At 38.2% G+C, this 21,415-nt stretch overlaps 1 protein-coding gene across 1 annotated transcript in view; it reads right to left on the bottom strand.

Moving 5' to 3' along the window:
- The window catches only part of ofcc1 (orofacial cleft 1 candidate 1), an 80,505-nt gene extending 71,955 nt beyond the window's left edge, over window positions 1-8,550 (bottom strand). The window contains exons 1-5 of the mRNA XM_085362500.1: window positions 8,533-8,550; window positions 4,232-4,302; window positions 3,676-3,851; window positions 1,186-1,290; window positions 468-551 (exon numbers count right to left, since the gene is read on the bottom strand). Coding sequence (XP_085218626.1) covers window positions 468-551; window positions 1,186-1,290; window positions 3,676-3,851; window positions 4,232-4,302; window positions 8,533-8,550 — 454 coding nt within the window. The remainder of the gene's footprint in view (window positions 1-467; window positions 552-1,185; window positions 1,291-3,675; window positions 3,852-4,231; window positions 4,303-8,532) is intronic.
- Window positions 8,551-21,415: the final 12,865 nt, after the last annotated feature.

Below are 21,415 nucleotides of genomic sequence, written 5' to 3'. Positions count from 1 at the left end.
GGGTTGCTTGGAAAGCACCGTCTGCTGGTGAGCGTCCCTTTCTAGTTTACTCTTTGTTCTATGGTAGTGCTGCTTTTAGTGGGAAATACAGCATCATATTTTTGGGTGGATGGTTTCTGTTATTTACATTTAACATTAGAAAGTAGAACACACAAGAAAATATGACATTCTTGTTCACAAAATTGTGTTTTTAATGATATTTTAATACAGATGGAAGTTAACAGAAAGATGTATCTCTAAAGTCTGAAAACAAATTTAGTGCTTCTGCACTATCTACACTAACCAGCATGTCTGTGAATTATACCAATGATTTAAACCAGCAATACAAGCAAATACATGCAAACTAGTTTAAGTGATACACATAGGTTAAATGTGCAAAACTGGATGAAATTTGGCTAAATATCACAATAAATCAAGGACCCACAAATCACTATGGCACTGTAGTATAGCTAATAGGGGATACATACCAGGTAAGTCAATGAAGGTGTCTTCGTCATCCAGCAACGCAGTTATTCTTTCATACAGTTTCTTTTCATCAGCAGTGAAAGTTTCTGTAAATCCAAACAAGTATATTTGAATGGTGCCAAAAAAAGAAATATATTTCTTTTTGTGTGCTTTAATAATTACTTTCTGCTTATCAGCCAACTCAATCGAAACTGCATCTTAACATGCAAATTAGTCGTGGGGAAGGGTGAAAATCAAGTGTATGTAGAGGGGTAATGAAATGGGAGCATTAACATGCCTGTTAGCTGGCCTGTCATCATGTGATGAGATTTGATTTGGTGGATCCTTTGATATTACACGGCAGTGATATCCAAAAGATACAGGTGAAATGCCTTCTCCATTAATAGCCAGGTTTCATTATAACATGCATATTACTTGGCTCCCAAGAGCTTGCCTTTAATAGGCCTACTTTAGGAGGGGGCTGCAAACTCCTGATATGGCTCTGCACGTGTCATTTGAGGGGGGGGGGGGAGAGAGAAAATGCCACTGTGAAATGAAAACTGACCAATGATACATGACCTTCATCAATGACAACGACTTGGGTAGCCAATCTAGTGATGCCATCACTTGGTGTATTTACATAGACCGCCGTGGCATCACGAATGGCAGCCTGTTACTAGTGATCTCTCTCACCCCTCTTTAATGAACCGAGGAGAACCATTATGACAGAGAATGGCATACTTAATTCCAGCTCATCTTCAGCGCTGACCCCAGTCGTCCTGCAATGCCCCGAGTCCGTCTGCCTTGTCGATGACGGGTCAAAGTAATTTTGCGCACGTTCATTTCCTGTGGAAAGTGCACGACGAGGAAAGCGAATGAGAGAAAGAGGGATTGGGAGTTGGCGGGGTGGTAAGGGAGGGGAAGGAGGGAGTTGTACAGGTTCAGGTTAGTGGTTATTAGAAGCACATGAAGCAAAATGTTAATTTTGAAACCCACACTGTCGAAGGGCAGTGGTAGTGGCTGCTACTAGATAAGGCAGAGCCAAGATGAGACAGGAGTTCAGAGGCGCAGAGAAAGAACTGGGAAAAAGACTCCTGGGTTTCTCAGTGCACCTCTCCACGGCCTGCGGTGCTCTGGGGCCTAATTAGCATGCTGCAAAAGGTCATGGCAAGCAATCTCTTAAATATGACTGCCATATGTTTTCCATGTTCAAAAGGAACTAATGAGAAAGTCTACAAGCCCAAAAGTACCTGGAATTTCAAAGACAATACCAGCTAAATACTCCGAGGTCAGCGGCCTAGAGAAGGAGGCAAGTTTGGGGGAGCAGATCCAAAGGAAAATAACTTGAGCCCATGTCTCATTGACTTCTTATTAGCAATCACTGACCTATGGGTATCAAGTCTGCTCCACAGAGTTTATGGGAATCAGTTGGCTCAGGGGCACTTTCTATTAAAGGTACACCCCACCTACAGCTTTTTTTTAACCCCTGGAATCATTATCATTGCAAGCCTTGAATATTTTTCTCCAATCTAAATTGCTTGACTTGTATTTCTCAGATTGTGAGGGGAAAATGGATTAAGTCATGTTATATATTCCACACAAGGCGCGTTTATAGAAGTCTGAGGGCTTCAGTGATTGGTTGCATAAAAATGCGAGTTTGTTTGCATAAAAGGACCACTGGCCACTCGGCCACTACCCCCCAAAAAACTCCACAGAAATTCTTTTGTGTTCTTGTAAAATATCTGCATGAGGTTTTCCTGCTCTTTCATACTCCAACTTAAACACTCAGACTGAAATACTTATTAAGAGTCATGCTGCTACATGACTCTTCAATGGTGTCATAAATTGACTGTGAAATTCACATGTTAAATCCTGGTACATTGTTAGCAGAGAGTTTGAACAATTTCTCCGCAAATAGCTCTGAGGTTATGAAACCCTTTTTTCAAATACAAATTTGCATAATGGTAGTAGCTTCGTGAATCGCCTTTTGAATCATAGCTGTGATTTACCTAAATAGTCTGGCTGCCCTCCAATTCATCTCTCTAATGAAAATTTCAATTATCTGTTCTTACATGCACAATATCTGTAACTAGCACTTCTTGGCAGCCAGAGATACTGTTAGCAGAGACCAAGAGATAATGAAAGAGTCTGGAAAAGGCCAAAGTGTCACAAACATGGAACATTTTCTGTTTGGATCTTCCAGTAAAGGCACACAAGTCAGAAGTGCTTATTGCATGCTACTGATTCATAGTTTGTGGATTCAGAACCTATAAATTCTTCAGTGCATTTTCAATTTTATTTATTTGCAGTGTTTCAGCAACCATAAATTGCCTTCCTAATCAAGTCCATGTAAAAATGAAGGCAGTCCATCAAAGCAGGCTTCCCTTGTCCAATTGCAGCGCTACTCTGAGTTACTGGCAGTCAGATGTAACACTCCTCTCTGAACGGATGGGGCTCGCTCTCTGATTCCAGATTTGGTCGCCTACCTTGCAAATCCTTATAATGGATATTGACAGTGTTTAATTCACACCAAATGCGAGCCGATGGTGGGAGAGAAAAAAAAAGATGATTGCTTTTCCAGAGCAACTTGAGAATGAACTTTATTTTCCACCCAGGATTTGCTCTGCCTCTTGTGCATAAAAAATAATGACAAAATAGATAATAATTACTAGCCATACACAGCGAAAGCAAAATAAACCATATTAAATCAAGAATCTAACATGTGACTCATCCCCGAGAAAACTGGCACACTCACAACCTCGAACACATCCTAATTTACCATCCCATTCCTCAAGAGTTCTCTCTGACATACTGAATTATAAGGGGGCATATTCGTATGCCTGATTGGCCTTAAGCTGTGTTTTGGGGGCGTTGTGAGTACACCACACAGACAGCGGATCGGCTCGATAGCGTAGTAGCGTATGTAAATGCACTCTCCTATGACTCCAGCCCACCACAAGGCATGTAGCCGAGAGTGGGAGTCAAGGCTGATTGTGTCGAGGGTACTTCTAGATAGAGATAGAACACCCACTACTGTAGCGTTCTCCAGCGAAGGAAGAAGTTATACGAGGGTTGCTTGTTAGGACACGCTTGCTTTGGAATGCAGGGACCAAGGGCCCCCCAAATGGAAAGCTACAGACTGAGAGAAGGAAAGAGGCAGTGAGAGAAAGGTTAGATCAGGAACACATCTACTGTCAACAAATTTGAGGCTAATGAAGAATGAAGCTTCACCTCTTTCTTTGGCAGGGGCTCGCGGCTCCATTTTTTTTTGGTGAGCTGCAAGGGTGCTATCTGGCCTGTCACCTCGAATTTCTCTCCCGAGCCAAACCGGAGGAATGGAATGCTCGGTGCTTCTTTCTCCATCAAAGGCTGGGTTTTCAATGCCCACCACATTAGCTCTCGCTTCTCTCCCTGACAGAATAAATAGAAACATAAATGAAAATACAATGACACGCAGGGCCGGGACAACACTTACATCAAAGTGAGTCATTAAAAGAAAAAAGAAAAAAACAAGGCATATTTATAAACAACAGAATTCTATTGGTGCTTTGACTGCCCCAAAATGTTCAAGCGCATCCTCCTCGAATGATGCTAAAACACAATTAGGTTAAAATTAAATCAGAATCTTGCAGGAGGAGGAGAAAAAAAAGAGGAGAAGAAGAAATGATTAAAATAATTACAAATTGCGCCCTGACAAGCAAGAGCAAAATTTAGCCCAAAGCCATTTGTCTGTAATTAGTTAATTAATCCTTACACAAATTATGAGCAATAACTCATCAAGCAGGACTCACCCATCAGAAATTCAGCCGACTTGGATTTCTTCTGCTTAGGTTGCTGCAGAGCCTTCTGCTGTAACTTCTGGAGGGAAATTGTTAAATGAATAAATTAGCTGCAGAATGAAGATCATCATTTATGATCCGCAACTAACGCAGTATTTTAAATATGGGACGACACTGAAATGTCATTTAATTTACATCGCCGCTAAAGGGGTCAAGCACTAATTGAACAACAGGAGTGGAAAAGAATTTAATCATAAATAGATAAGAAAAGTTGACACGAATGTGTAATGAAGGTCACATTAAAATACTCCCTCCTTGTTTCTAAAAAGAACGGGCAACAACACTCGCGCCTGGAAAATTATGCATTTTCTTTCTTTCTTTCTTTTTTTCTGCACAAGCTGCATGAGAGTACACCGTCTCGGTGTGCAAATGAGTATGGAAATCCAGGCACACTTCTCATTACTTCCATTCACATGAACTCAACCTAAAAACCCTCAAAGGAGGGAGAGAAGTGGTGTTTAAATAACATCATGTCAGGTCTCCTGCATTTGGTAAAGACAGATTTTTGATGAAGGACTTATTCTTGAAGATGCCACAAATTTAATATAAATGGCGGCAGGGGGAATACAAAGACAGGCTAAGTGAACACTATTCCGACTTGGAGTTGTAGGTGGTCTTCACTGGTATGAAGTGGAAAGAAAAAAGAAGAAGGGCTATAAGACAGAAAGTATGGGTTTCTTTGAAATCAAGAGTATGTGGAACAAACCCCGCACTCCCACATTTCTCTCATTTCTGCGGACAAGCAGAACAATAAGAAAGCCGAGGTAAAAAGCATAAGTAGTTGTTTTTGTTATTGATATGTTTACATAAGAATGCGCCATATAAAAGAGCTTTGTTGCTCAGAGCGTATGGAGCTTTTTAAGCATCATTTTATGCAGATTTCAGTGATGAACTGTGCTCATGCCCATGAACAGCATGTATTTGTATACAATATTTAATTTCAAAGGAAAAATCAAGGGGCAGAATGGGTGGGGAGGGCTTATTTCAACTCTAAATGACAGAGCAATTAAAATAGCAGAGGACTACTTCCAGACCAATCTGGTAAGAGGAGTTTTTGTAAATCTGTTTTTACATTCAACAAGCCCTACAGCAAGACATTCATTTATACCACTGAGATTAATGCTTATCTAATTGTAACTTATTTAAAAACCATTTTCTTTTCGACTGGGTACCAATCATTTTCTCTGAGTTGCACATACAAAAATGAGAGACAAATTTGGCATTGGTGAAGATGTCTCCATGTCGTTTCTTTCATTTTCTTCTTCTTCTTCTTCTCTCTCTGATTTTTTTTTTTACATTTCAGTAAACAATTTACAGAACTTTCTGCACTAATGTTCAGGTGCATACTCAAATTATCGACATTCCCTGCAACATTTAGAAGAAAATTAATCAAACAGTTCTTTTTTTGCTAATGAAAAATGCACACACTCCTCATTTGTACACCAGACAACTTAAATAATATTATCCTGCAAACTAAATCAGTGATTTGAATAAGCTAAATGGTATTTGCATTCTTTATATGGTATTAAAATGCTGATTGTTATTGGAACCTCAGAGCCAATTCGGAAATCCTTAATGACTAAATATAAAATAATGTCCATCCACACTACAGTTTTCCCCCTTGACACTAAAAGCTTGTTGTTCAGCCTTTTAACAACACATACTGTGATTAGAAACATTTCAGATTTGTTTGCTACTGTAATTGATTTTCAGACTAGGAAAATAATCTTTAATAGTCTGCATATATAAGTCCTTTCAACACAGATGTTTGCTATTATTGTTCAATGTTTCTCCCAAGGACACTGTGGCATGTGGCTGGGGATTGAACCACAAACCATCTGAAGAGTGGACGTTTAAGAAGAAGCCACCTTTTATGCTAACAGCCCAATTAGAAATATCTGCAATATCATTTACTTCATAATTTATAGCAGACTTTACATTTTAAGCACATAACATGAAGGGTTTTTGGCACTGTTCTTTTTTTCTTTCTTTGTCTTTACACTGGTTGTCCTCAAAGCACATTTTGTATTACTCTGATTTATAAAAGTTCCCATGTTTCTAACTGTGCATAGTGCGATAGCTTCATGCCCTGCAAATAAAAGTGTCAATTTGAATATAAGGTAACCAAGTAAAGAGCCTAGACTCTATATGGTAGCCCCAGACTCTGGGTGCACATCCTGCCATGTAAAGCTCTCTGTCATGAAAGCTAAGAAAGGACTCATTAAAAAAAACAAAAAAGCCAACTAATTGGTCAGGTGCAGGACTTACTATGCAGTACACTGAGATATGTGAAAACCAGCCCAAGCCAAAGTTTCTGCTGTTTTCTGTGACTTTGCACAAACATGTGTTAAACTTTTGGAGCTGCACCAAAATTACACGCCAAGAAATTTGGATATATTATACCATTCACAACAGCCATACTGTAAATAGTAGCACAGCACAAAAGGCCCATTCTCTTCCCATCTGAAGGCATCTACATATGCCCCTTTAAATCCACCCACTCCACCTCATTTCACTGTGAAGCACACCAAATGCTTACTTTGCAGCCAACATGGGAAAAAAATAATTTACAACGGGTGACAAAAAAGGAGAATCGTGACTTTTTTCCCTTTCTTTCTTTTTAAATGTGATTGTTGTCAAAAGGAATTGAGCACAACAATGCCTTGTTCAGTTCTTGTTGCATTCAAAGGCATAGCTAGAAGGGCTTGGGGAAGACCGCTCGCTGCTAGGGGCTGGTGGGCACAGACCAGCTAGAAAGTGAATTTTGCATACTGTACGGATCATCGCCCAGTTCAGCCCAGTCACATTGAATCTGCCATCAACCAATTGTGCTTCATGAAACCGTCAACCCTCATTTACGTCTGCCTGTTTTCTTCCCCATACAGCTGTAAACAAGGCCCCAGCTTTGAGCTGTCTTCCTCTGTCCCTGCGCGCTGCTTGCCAGGGGAGAGTAGACAGCAAAACCTTGTCTTCACTGAGCTACTTAAAGCTACCATTTCCAGACAAGCACCCTGCGCACTAGGCAAAGGATTCAGGGACAAGAGTGATTCTGGAAGTGACAAGAGTTTTAAGAGCTTTACACAGAGATCCCATAATGTGTTTTGTGTCTTCACTGAGCTCCAACTTGTACCTAAAAATAATTTCTTATTTGTCTTGATCAACACAGTTTGAATCCAAGGGCATGATACACACAGCGAGTAAAGTCATTAATATACATATATGTGCGACTACACATCATAACTCCATGCAATAAAACGATGTGACACGCAAAAGTTGAGCCTTGCTAAATCAATGACCACTTTTGTTTTCATGTTGACAAAGTCTCTTTTTATCTATCCACATAATAAAAATTGTTATATTGATAAAATGTCATAAGAATCATTAAAACATCTACAAAGCATCTCTATTTAAATGAGTATAGATAAGGTTAGCATTTTGTTTCAAAAGCATACAAAGCCAATTCTACCCTTAAAATGTGAAACCGTCTCAATTTATAGAGCAGCCTTATATGTGCATGGTAATTGTGACCCACCAAACAGTTTCTTCTAAACAACAACCGCGTCAGTTGGTGTAGACAGAAAACATAATTAGTATTCAAGCTTAATTAATCTACGCTGGCCCCCTTTAAGTGAATTAGTCAATTATTTATGCATGTGTGCTCCTTTGATGCTAACAGATTATGTATGTTGCTGGAAAAAACCTTGAAAAATGACTTTGAAAACTTTCTACCATAAAATGTCACTACAAGCTTTTGTACCGACTTAGAAATGTCATTGAAGGGCATGAATTCTGAATGGATGTGAAAACAAACTGCAGAGAATCTGTAAATTCTTATTGTTGCCAAAATTTTAGATAAGTCGTCTAAACGCTGCAATTCCACAATCCAGGGAAAAATACAAAACAAATACCAAAATAATGCCAGTAAATATGAGCCAAATATGCTCTTTTTGTCCTAATCCATGGAATGGAAATCTAACACAGGTCGGATCAAGGTCTTTCCTAGGATCATGGGAACTCCTTGGGATTTTCAAGAGCCTTTTTGTTTTTACCCTTGAGAACCAGGCACTGGCCTCTGCATCTCTCAGTCCCCCCCCCATTGAAAACCCAGAGGCAGCACAGAGGAATGCTAAATGTCAATGGTCAGGCTGCTCCAGCACCTTGAGAGAGAGGGAGAGCTGGAGGTACAAGGATTTGACCTCGCTGTGTTCAGTCACACTGTTATGAGGGCCAGAAGTGAAACTGTACTCACACTGCCAAAGGTGTCCATCTCCACAAACTGCAAAAGATCATCACTGGCTGACCCTGATTTCTGAACTTAGACCAGGCCTAAAAAACAGAATGTGTGAAAAATGGTGGAAAAAAACATAAAGTTAAACCGAGGCTCATGAAAAACTAAAAACTAAATAAAAAGCACAGAGATGCTACTATTGACTTAATTTCAAACGTTAAATTTGCCTCTTAATTTAAAGCATGCCTATATTATTAGAGCTATAAAAAAAAAAGGTTTATTTGAATGTGTGTACGAAAGCCTTTACTGCAGCACACACAGCATTACACACTCTCCTCCTGCTTGTGTGCTTAAAACCGTTATCTCTGCAATGCATCTCAGAGAATGTAGGACACTAAACACCATTTATTATCACAGATAACAAATTATTTGCCTTGATTATTCAAAGTGTTTATTCATTTACATCTGATACAATATCATTTGGTATTTTTATCGTCTTTTCCTATGGTAATTCACATGGCTTGCACAAGTTTCTGCTGAAATAGCAAAACAAACCCCAGGCAAAATGTGAAAGATTATCCCATACCATGCGAGCTAGGATGAAATGCTATACTTTTTCACACTGAACACTGCTCCACTGGGTGTGATTGAAAAACATGTAAAGCTATTGAATCTGTGGTTTGTATATGTGAGGGAAAATGAGTGTTGTAACAAGTGGGCCAGTGTTTTTGTAATTGTTTCAAATTACACTCGACGTAATAACTCAGTGAAAGCGGAGCCAGTGTGCGGTCCGCGCACATTGACTAGGCAAAGACCACAGGATATCCATGCACCTTATCACGGCCCACAAAAAAAGAGAACAAAAAAAGAAAAGGAAAAAGCGATCGCGTAAACAACTGTGGAGAGTAAAACTTTTCAGCTACATTTCTAGCTGCATCTATTTGTGTCTAATGGCGCTTATCACCAGAAGAAGGATAATACTTTTAGATAAAGAGGTGCTTTGTAGCATTTCCTGTACATGTGTATTTTATTGAATTAAAGACACCCTAACATTCCTGTTTTTAATTTGGTGAACTGTTTTTCTGGCATTGTGTGTTTGCATGTGTGTGTGTGTGTGCAATCGTTTTACACAGGCTGTAAAATTGTGATGCTGTGAGAAAAGTCCATTAGTAGTTAAAACTGAACACCCCCTGCCAAATACTGAGATTGCCAGTACTGTTGTTAACCATATAAAGGACTGGCTCACTTTTCTGCTTTCCGTCAACAGCCATATGTGAATATATTACAGCACTGCACAACAAACCCCAAAAGTCCAGGAAGTTTAATGCACTTTCTGGACTTTTTTTTTTTTTTTTGCTAGTATCAATCCAAAAAAAAAAGACAAGAAGTTTGGACTTCTCTGCTGTGTTAATTTAACTCATGTGTTTACTGAGCAATACACCCATGCAAACACACTCTGCCGACACGAGCCAGGGTGCAGCTAAATGATCTATATACGATTTCCTGCAATTGCATTTGTTTTTGACCTGCACACCACAAAACTGTTCAATCACAGCAAAATGGTGGGAACAAGCAGCTCGGTTCAGAGTTTAAAAAGACAACGCTGCCGTCGATTGATTGCTGTTTTAAATTTTGGAACTGAAAATATTTCGGCTTTTAAAGAACTTTTTCACGACTTTTTCTGGACCTTTCCACACAAAGCAGCATTTTAAAGGTTTTCTCTCAAAACTTTTTAAGAGTTAAACTTTATTCACATAAATTCAAACACTGAATATATTAAATAAGGAGCTTGTGCTTTACCCTAGACGTCTAAAATAGTGACAGCACTAATATGAACAATGGATCTACTGATTAAAAATACCGCAAGTGTGTGCATTGTTCCTCAGGAATGTCACTATATTTGACCTGCAACCTTTTTCCATCTACTTCTTTCGCCCTGAGAAAGACCATCTCCTCTGTCATCTAGTCAGCTAAGCTCAATCAGCCCCTAATCCAGAATGACAGTGGGATCAGTGTTTGCAGTAGACAAGGCACTTCCCCTTTTTTTGAGGCATGGTGTGACCTGAAATCTTCCCTGACATTTTTTTTCCCGTTTCCACAAACACGGATCGGGGCTGTAATTCAATAGTCACAAAGAGACAGGGCATCGCGCACCAAAGAATATTTTATTTGCTTGCAGACAGAAGCCTTTTCTTGTTCTTTGACAGCCGTCAGTCTCCCCCAAAACACACAGTTCACACGGCTGACAATAAGAGTCAAAAAAGGGGCCAGGCTTTTTAACATTTTGCAGCATATTTACTTTAAATGTGCTCTTTGCACTTTATAAATTTATAGTAACATAAGAAACAATCCCTTTTTCTGAGTTCTGTCAAACTGCTCCTCTTCAGGTAAATTAAAAGCAGGTAAGAAGGCTTTTCACTAAACTATGTAATTTGATCTGAATGGATTATTAAGCCAAACTTTTGCAAATAACTAGCACACCATAACAGTAACTGAATACATAGATATTGTTATTACTTAGGATTAAGAGGTATGTTACCTTGTGAAGTCAGAATCCTCCCTCTTTATGGTTAGCTACACCTCAGTCGCCAAGGCGATAGTGACGCAGGTCCTAACAGCAAGCCCTTACACTTGGTGTCAGATGACCTCCTCATGTTCACTTTCTCTGGGTGAAAGTACACACGTCCGGTTTTAAACTTTTTATATTTGAAAGATAGCACACAATTCATTATTCGAGAGCGGCAAGATGACTGTCATGAATACAACATGAATGACAGAAGCAGGAACTGTGAGTTATCCAATTTCACATTTTGGGGAAGGACATTTCTGACAGTTTGTGGCAACCCATGACCAACACCATTAAGCTGGCAAGATAAAGTCTGGTCTGTGTAATAGTTTCATCTAACAGATGGCATCACTGCTCAACAAGGCTGAATTATTAATGCGGAGTGCGGTATGGCGCTTCTTCAAACAAATGTTTACATATAGTTTCACCTGAACAAAAGTACGAAACTTCCCCCTTTTGTCATCGCTCAGTGTCGATTCCAGTGAACCTCCCAAACTGACGTTAAAGTGCTCGTGCTGCTGTGTAAACATCCATTATGTAGTATGTGACAATTCACACGAGTTGCATGCATTATTTAAAGGAAAGTGCAGACAAATGTATTTCTCAGCCAAAGAAAACCAAGCAAGCTTTACAGCTGCTATGAAGGATAGTCACAAAATGCCCAGCGGATTGGCCCATTCATGTTTGGCATAAGGCATATTAACACTAATGTCTCCTTAAAACAGATCATGAACTACTAATGCTTCCCTTAGAACAAACAGTCAGCCTCTGTTTTATTTATGACTGCAAAGCCATCAGGCCATTGGTGGCCTTTTCAACTGAGGAAGAGAGATTGCTCATATGTATCAGCAATGAATAGCCCTCATTTGTTTTTTGCCACTACGGAGTCACTGTTTTGTTTTATCAAAAGTTTATGATAGCTGCTGTGAACACTCTGAGTTCATTCAGGGGACCCGTATCACACTCTTTCTTTGGTTAATGAACAAAGCCGAAAACAATCAGAAGTTAACTACGAACAACAACGCATCATTAATGCATGTTTGAATCAAAAGCAGTATTTACAGGATCTATATTACACTTACATTTGTTTAATTTTATTTTTGCTTATTAAGCTGGTTAAATATATTCTAAATAAGATGCCCACCGATTTGGACCTCCCATTTTCTGCCTAAGCTGTCATTGATCGTTTATGCGATTAAATATAGACCTAAATCTCCATCTTATCCAATTAATTCTCTTTGCAGGCATGAGAGTGGCTAATGATGTTATCTTACCTAATTAACCTGTATAGGGATTCAACTCCAGGACAGGGGATTGTTCATCCTTCATCCAAGTGTTCATTATTATCATTACAATCATTATCATAAAAGGGCCAACTTATGATGTTGGCCATTCCACCACTATTAATCTAGATTGAGTCTTTTTTTTTTTTCATTTTGGGGAGGGGGATCCTTTGGGTCATTTTTAATTATCACTAAAAGAATGGGAATTCTTGCAAAGCTGAGTAAGTTCAGTTGTGGTCACAGCAATCACTGCAATCCCACGAGGCCACATTACGCGAATGTGATCCGACTGTCTATGACTGAAGGGACATTTCAGATTTTTGCTGTGTTTAGGGCCCTGTGTCCCAAATACATTGAAACTGTTTCTACAGCTTTCTGTCAGCTTTCCATTTGAGTGTGGGCTTCAACCTATTAACTCCGCATACTTGAAGAAGATCAATAGCCTTCATTGGGCCATGTGTCATTAGCTAATCGGATATTGATGAGGGTATTGACACACACCTAATTAATCTCAGGCCTGGTGCTGGCTTTCATATGTTTCCTTAATTATGCACTTCATCTTAGTCCCAACACATCAGCAGATTTCTGCTTCCTGTGTGACAGTGAGTAAAAGTTACCTGTCAAGTCTCACTCTAGCATTTAAAGTTTTTTTTCCTATGTTGCTCTTTTAAAACTGGTATTAATTTTAGGAGCACTGAAGTAAACAAGCATGTTAAGCACGTTTAGTTCTGAGTCAGTTTCCTAAACCTAGTATTATTGTAATCATTGCCACGGAAATCCTATGTGAAGAATGAGTAAAGCATGCCAGCTTTATGCATGTGTGCACAGAAAGTATGCATACACACACTATATAGGTAGGAGGACCCATGCATTCATGTGCACTTCTTTGCACAAACCTTTCATATACGTTCGCATGTGCTTTGTGTGCAGCTGTATATGTATATCTGTTGTGTTGAAACATCCCGGCTGATCAATAGAACAGCGCGCTGGTGTACAGATGAGAGAGCACCTGAAGGTGACCCTGACTACTGGCATCACCACAGGGCTCCAATAAGCTGCTCCTCAACCGCTGCTCTGCAAACCACAAATCTCCAACTTTTAGCCTGCTGCTGTTGGTTTGATTATTGTTTATAGATACAGCCGAGAATTAAAGCATGGCCCGCAGGCAGCATAATTATTTACAGCTGAAAACTCATATCATTACCAGCATGCTCCTAATTGCCAGAAGTAATATCAATGTTAGTTGATTAAGCTTATTTTTTTCATCTTCACTCTCTGTAATGTGCAGAGATTGTTTTCCCTCAGCATATGGGGTGACGGTTTATCTCAATACAGCTGTTCATCTGGCTTCACTTCTATTCCCCCCCCCCCACCCCACCCCACCCCCCCGCGCTGTTCATTCCAAAATACAATATTGTGGTATCTTCAGAGGGTAGAGATCGATTGCTCTACTTTTTGTATTTTGCTCACAAGGTCAAAGAAAACACAAGAGATTCATCCTTCATTGCTCAAAAATAATTTATCTCTGTAAAGATTTTCCCTAAATAGACACAGATGTGACTTACAGGAGCATTTGCACATACTAACTCAAGGTGATGTCAGAGTTACAGAGAAAGGTCCAGCGAGATGTAAACCTACCGTTAATTCACAATCGAATGATTAATTCAAACAAATGTTTCTTTGGCCTGGACCTCTCTCCCTTTGCTATGGACTTGTCAAAATATTTCACCCTGTATTTAAGGCAGCAAGAAAGATGAGGCTATTAATAACATCGCCCATGAAGGGAAAATATATAAACCTTGAAGGCTACATTATTATTCGCATGTACTGTAGATTACTCAAACATGAATGTGGCGCTGCAGCACCATAAACCTATTTCTTGGATCCAAGTATAGGAAACTGATGTAAAAAAAAAAAAGTTTATCCTGTTGTTTTATGCTAAATGTTAAAATTAAAAAGGATGAAACACTGAACTGTATTATATACTGTTTATCTGAAACTGCCTCCTATGCATGTACATAATGCCTTAACATCCACCAGGTTATTGGGAATCCATTCAGTGTTAAGGGCAAGGTTTGGGGTCTGTGTGCGTTTTTACAGAGAAACTGTAATGGCAAAATCTATGACATCTTTTTATTTTAACATCCTCTAATATAGAAAAACCTGCCTTTTAAAACAATACCCAACTGTAACCCTAAACCTTGACGAGTCATTGGTGACCTGTTGGATTTTATAGGCGAGTGAAACTGGAAAAGGTGTTGCTAAGAGTAAGTGTTAGTGCAATTCTGTCAAAAAAGAAAAAAAATTCTGTATCTATTGTCAAAAATTTTTTTCTGAATTCGCTTTGCTGTCTCTTTCACCATAGAGTTCATGTAGATCTATAAGAGCGGGAGTGAGTGACATTTTTTTTTTAAAGTGGCTTGCATGTAAAACCTCAACTTTGGTTTCATCAATCTCGAGAAAAATTGCTGTAGAAAGGAAACTTGCTTTACATGATGCACCATAAGCACATGTGAAAATTTCACATTACTTATTTTGAATGCCTCAAATGTCAAAGAGAAAACTGACGTGGCCCTAAAAGATTGCGTCTATAAGGGAATTAATCACAAGAATCCTTCTCCTGTTTCTATGGTTAAAATTGTGCAGAGGAGTGGAATAATTTTTAAAAGGGCAATGCAAATAGTGATTAAAAGTGTGCCTAGGGTCATCATTAGGGCATGATCTCACAGAAATTGAGAGTAAGAGGGACGTGTTTGAGAAACATTTTGGTGACCAACAAGGGGCTTTTCACATGCAAATGACTCCATATGACAAGAATTTATTATTTATTATTTTTGACAGGCAGTGAGTCTGCCCCTTTTGATGAGCACCCAAAGTGCTTGAGGAAATTAGACAATTGTTAGGAAACTTTGTGCTATAAATACATTGTTTTTCTTTCTTTGCCATTTATTCTGAAATACAGCGAAGACATGTCAGAGTGAAGGACTTATGATCTCTTTTTAAAGATCAGGAAGCCAGAGGCTGCACTCTGTTAGTGGCTCAAAGGGTTGGCGTGTATAGGATACGATAAGAAATACAGTCTGAGACAAGAGTGAACATACAAGTTTGGCTTTATCGATTGCTTCAACTTAACTTTGGTGACTCACAGCAAACATCAAAAGAAATATGTAATATAAAACCGTACTGCTGCTTGGTGATTGGTTATATTTAGCTTAAAGTAGCTTAAGTTTATTGACTTTTTTGAACAACTAAACATCAAAAATGTAACAAAAACATGACATACAACATTGTGTAAAAGTCTTAAGCAGCCAAACTTTCTTTTAATTTGTAATTCATCACTTTATAAGAATTATAAAGTGATAAATCCAAATTTAAAATTTTGGTTCAAATCATCAATATATGTGGAGAAGTCCGGGAGAGAGGTACAACAATGAGTGTGTACCACCTGGAAAGCATCTGATTGGCAACAGCTTCATTTTTCAGCATGACAATGAATGCAAACACAGTAATGCAGTAAAATCATACCTGGATATAAAAACACACAATGAAAGACTATCTGTCATGGATTGGCCTCCCCAGAGCCTAAACCTCAACATTACTTAAGCAGTGTGGGATCATCTCGACAGAGAATAGAACAAATAAGCAGACAACATCCACAGATGATGAAGAAGAAGAAGAGCTCTGAATGCCAATTAAAGAAGCCTGGAGGACTATTCCTGAAGACCACTTAAAGAAATGACAAGAAAGCTTGTTCAAGAAAGTTCGGTTTGTTTTGAAGAAGAATTGATGTTAAGGTTTGCTGGAATTGTACAAACTCTGTTTTGCCTTGTATATTGTATTTCCTTGTATATTTTGGCATGTTCCAATCTAATGCCCTTTGCGTGCAATAAAAAGTGCAATTACATTAATATGTTCATTAATAAATTCTAATTGAATTACAATCCTAACTGTACTGTAATGACACTAAATTATTCCTATAATATATAATAGTGGGAGTAGTTACTTGTGTTTTAAAACCTGACATCAGGTGTGATCACTGCAGATCAGAGTAAATCCAGACATTTTTTCCCTATTAAGTACAGTTTAATTCCTATTATATACACACAGTTGCAAAGCTGGACGAGCTTCTGCTTAGAAAAACCTTCTGTATTCCCGTTTAACTTCATTTCTGAAAAAAAAGTTTCCTCAATAACACAATCTTAAACTTTAACTGTCATTAGAACTGTATGAGAAAATTGTTAACTCGTTGGGTTTGAAAGATTGATTTGATTGAATCTTTATTTTGAACATGTTGAAAAAGTACAACAACATAGAATTAAAAAGAGACAAACAAACAAAGCAAAACAAAAGGAAAACGAGCAACCACAACTACAAATAACTTTCAAAAAGGAGCAGGAAGAAGCATAAGCTTATTTAATCCCACCCCTTTTCCACTATCTAGTAATCAACAGACTACAGAAATACCTCCTAGCAATTACATTATATGTCACATGTATTTTTATTTATTTATTTATTATATATCTATCCATACATACATATATACACATACACACATATACACATTTTCAATAACCCCAGTAACACCTCAAAGGATACACAACCTACAGATATATATACCCATACCAACATACCTGTGCACCCGCACACACATGAAAATATTGGACAAGGACACCCTATCAAATCTCTACCTCCTCCCTGTACCCTGCAAAAACCATATCCTTAAACCGCTTTTTAAATTGAGCCATGCTCGGACATTACTTCATGTCTTTACTTAGTCTGTTCCACAGCTTCACTCCACACACAGAGATGCAAAAACTTTTTAATGTTGTACGGATACAAGGATGTTTTAAATTTAATTCCCCCCTCAAATTGTATCCCCGTTCTCTTTTAGAAAACAGTTTTAGAATACTGTCAGGAAGCAGGTTGTTTATTGCTTCATATATAATTTGTGCAGTGAGAAAATGAACCACATGTGTGAATTTTAGAATTTTTGATTTTAAGAATAGTGGATTTGTATGATCTCTGTAACCAGTTTTATGGATTATCCTTATGTCCCTTTTTTGTAATATAAAGATTGATGATAGCGAACATTTGTAAGTATTGCCCCAAACCTCTGCACAGTAATGCAAATACGGTGCAATCAGGGAACAATAGAGAATGTGGAGGGATCTGTGCTCCAGAATGTGTTTTACGTTACTCAAGATCGAAACACTTCTTGAAATTTTGTTATGTATATGATTTATATGAGACTTCCAGTTTAATTTATCATCTATAATCACACCAAGAAACTTATGTTCAAGAACTCTTTCAATTTCCACACCATCTATATGAATCTGCACTTGTGCATTTCTAAGGGAATTCCCAAATAAGATTATTTTAGTTGTACTTAGATTTAGCGATAGTTTGTCCCTGTTAAACCATTTTTTAATTTTGCACATTTCTGAAGTAATTGTATCCAGCAGCTCCTTTATATTCCCTCCAGAACAAAAAATATTTGTGTCGTCTGCAAATGATACTAATTTTAATATATCAGATGCCAAAATTATTTAAATAATAAATAATTTTGGACCCAGTACAGAGCCTTGTGGAACACCGCAAGCAATGTCCAAGCATGATGAGGAACGGACACCCAGCTTCACAAATTGTTTCCTGTCACTTTAATAATTTTTCACCCAGTGCAGTACAACCCCCTTTATCCCATACCGTTCCAGTTTATTAATTAATATGTCATGATTGATTGTGTCGAATGCTTTCTTGAGATCCTGAAATAGTCCAGCTGCATACTGTTTCTGATCTATAGCATTTGTAATCTCCTCAATTGATTCGATTAATGCCAGAGATGTTGATCTTTTTGATCTGAATCCATATTAACTGTCAGAGAGTAATTTATATTTATCTAAGAATTTGTCTAATCATTTATTAAACAGGTTTTCTAGGATTTTCAGTTCATTCTTCTTGACATTCAACAGTTTACCCTGTCAAACAACTTTCTAATGTTGTGATGCTTTGTATTAAATTATAGACAGATAGTATACATAGTATACATTACTGTCATCATTTCCTGACAGTCATGCTTTCACATTCAATGTGAACAGTAAGAACTGCTGTGTAGCACAGAAATGCCTGTGTATGTAAATGGTAAATGGTAAATGGTCTGTATTTGTATAGCGCTTTACTTGGTCCTAAGGACCCCAAAGCGCTTTACACTATACACAATCATCCACCCATTCACACACATGTAAGACAACTTAATTAAATATTCAGAGAGGATGTGTGCTTAATTTTTTGAAATCTCAAAAAGTGACTCTAGAAAATACTGTACGCAAGGTTTCTGAAGTTTCTTTAAATCAGTTCATCAAAGGCTCACAAGGACATATCCTGTTTTAATTAATGTACCAGGAAATAGTTGAGCTGTCCAGGTTAACCTCTTTCTGTAACAGCAACTGATTGCCTCAAATGAGTTCAACCATGATCTCTGAGGTTGGTAGCTAACCCACACGTGTGTCTAAATTTCTAGGAGTACGTTTGAAATGTTAATGTCCAATGAGCAACTCCTCTTAGCTTGTCTTCAGTGGACATGCAACACTGACCCTGAAGGCAGTAGCAAGCTCATTGGACTATTCATAGACTATGTGTCCTCTGCCTCTTGCCTTTTAAGTTTTTTAAAGGGTATAATGTTCACTCTGTGAGTTTAACCTAGATCTCTTTTGAACTTTTAATGATCTATTTCCTACAGTTAATGATTCAACACTCGGTTTACTGCTGTGTGTGTGCACTGACATATTAACGCACAAGGGAAGCAAGGACACATTGAGAACTAGGAGTTCTCTGGGGTAAAATTGCATTTTGCTGTTTGTGTCACTCTCAATGTTGTTGTAGATGTTGTAGATTTCGAAATTTGTATGTGTGTGTGTAATATAAAGGTTCTTTTCAAAATAAGACTTGAAATTTGTCACACATTTTTAGACCAGCAGCTAACTAAGCTGCTCAAGCCACAGAAGGCTACATGAGTATTAATCAAAAATAAATAATTAAAGGTTCTACAAAATATCACACCATTTAGTGGCTTACATACTTAATGATTTATTTATTTACAATAATGTAAACATCTATCAGATCAAAAATCAACAGATTTCTACAAAAATATTATTTCACACAGAGCGTGGTGTTTTGCAGTCACTGTTTAGGATGTTTAATAGGTGATAATATATATCTCCCTCCCACCGCTTTACTGATAGCTGGCCTGATCCATGACAGAGGTGAGCTGCTACCCTGGACTGCCTGCTGTAGTTCTCTTTCTTTCATTTTCCAAATCTCTTGTTTCTTGGGATTGTGGCAACTGCTGAATACAAAAGCAGTATGTTACATCAGTGGTCCCCAAGCCCCGGGCCTCGGACCACTGATCCGTGAGTCGTTTGGTACCGGGCCGCGAGAGTTGAGGCTCAGGTGGGAAATGTATGGTTTTCAGGGTTTTTATCGGTTTTCAGCGTTATTTTGTTATCGTTTTCATCGTTAACTCGGTTTTCCTGGGTCTTTTCACATGTGTTATGAATAAATCTTCTTTTTTTCGGTACCGGTACTAGTTTTATTTTGTTGTATTTATCCGCAACACATTAAAGGCCGGTCCGTGAAAATATTGTCGGGCATAAACCGGTCCGTGGCGCAAAAAAGGTTAGAGACCGCTGTGTTACATGATAATTAAGGGTTAATCAGCATTAAATGAATATGCAACATTTAAGGTTTAAAGACATTTGATCGATAACAGTGACCGACACTGATTTAGGTTTGTGACTTGCATTTTTGAATTGTATGTTTTTCTGGAGAATGCTAGGAATATTTCAGTCTGATGATGAGCAAATTATCCAAACTATTCAGGGCATCAACTCTGTCGTCTCTGTTGTTTTTTTTCCTCTGCAGCATGTCACGCAATTTGCTGCTACTCATGTCTTGCAGAGAACTTTGATATATTCTTTCATTTTGTTTGTACTGCTACATTGTCCACTCAGAGCAAAAGCCCAACCTCATGAAGCACCCACAGAACCAGACACCTGGTTTGTCTACTCTAACTAGATGTGTTTACGTTGTTTTCATCCAAAATAATAATGATAATTATTAAAAAGTATTTGTGTAGACAAATGATCACCTAATTGCTTGTGTTTGGCTGGCTGTATTATATTGATTGATAGCACATGGATGAGGCTAGGGCAAACACCATCATTACCTGGCTCACCAGAAAAAAGCAGCTAGGAGACATAATGGCGGTTGATTGGCAGGCTTAGCTGCTCATGTGTGGTCTGGCAAAATTATAAAAATATAGTTGCTGGAAATTACATTCTTGAATTGGGAATTGTGTGCTGTGGGCAAAATTTAAGATTAAAATTGAAATTAAAAAAAAAAACCCACAAAAAAAATTGTCTTGCAAAAAGTGCACTTACCAAGGAAGAGGCCAAAAGGACAGGTGCTTGAGCACCACTGTCAAGACTCCTCCCAGAAACACGTGACTTGAATATGGCTACATGACCTCGGTGTCTTTACATCTTGAACATATTACAAAATAACCTTTAACATTAGCTAATCTCAAGGCAATAGCAGAGGTGAGTAAACAGTATATCAAAGAAAATTTTGGTAGCCCACACAGCAACTTCTTGTGGGTTTTTGTTATTTACTTTATTGTTTAATTTTGCAGGGACACCATATCTTTACAAGTAGCTGTAACAGAGTAAGCTAGCAGCTTTCTAGCACTGAGCAGTCAGATATAAATAGCCCAAATAAAAAGGCAGTCAGAAAGAAGACTGGGATATAGGTAACATTTAAGCTGTAAGGATTGTAAGCTAGCTCCTTTAGTGGTTATGAGAAAACCACAAGTTTCTTTTCAATTTGATTTCCCAAATTAATTTTCCACATATGCTAGCTAGCCAGCTCCTTCATGTCAGTACAAAAAAAAGAGGTTTCAATGGGGATTATGTGCTCTCATAGGAATGTGAAAGTCTACAACAAGATATTAATGCTATATGTTTTGGCATTTGCCTTGACAGCATTCACGCAGACACATAAT

The sequence above is a fragment of the Diplotaxodon limnothrissa genome, linkage group LG9, assembly GCF_057381915.1.
Source record: "Diplotaxodon limnothrissa isolate DT_005_m linkage group LG9, D_limnothrissa_male_GT1.1, whole genome shotgun sequence".
NCBI classification, from domain to species: domain Eukaryota; kingdom Metazoa; phylum Chordata; class Actinopteri; order Cichliformes; family Cichlidae; genus Diplotaxodon; species Diplotaxodon limnothrissa.
Note: the sequence above shows the minus strand (reverse complement) of the source record. Positions and strands in the feature narration are given on the sequence as shown.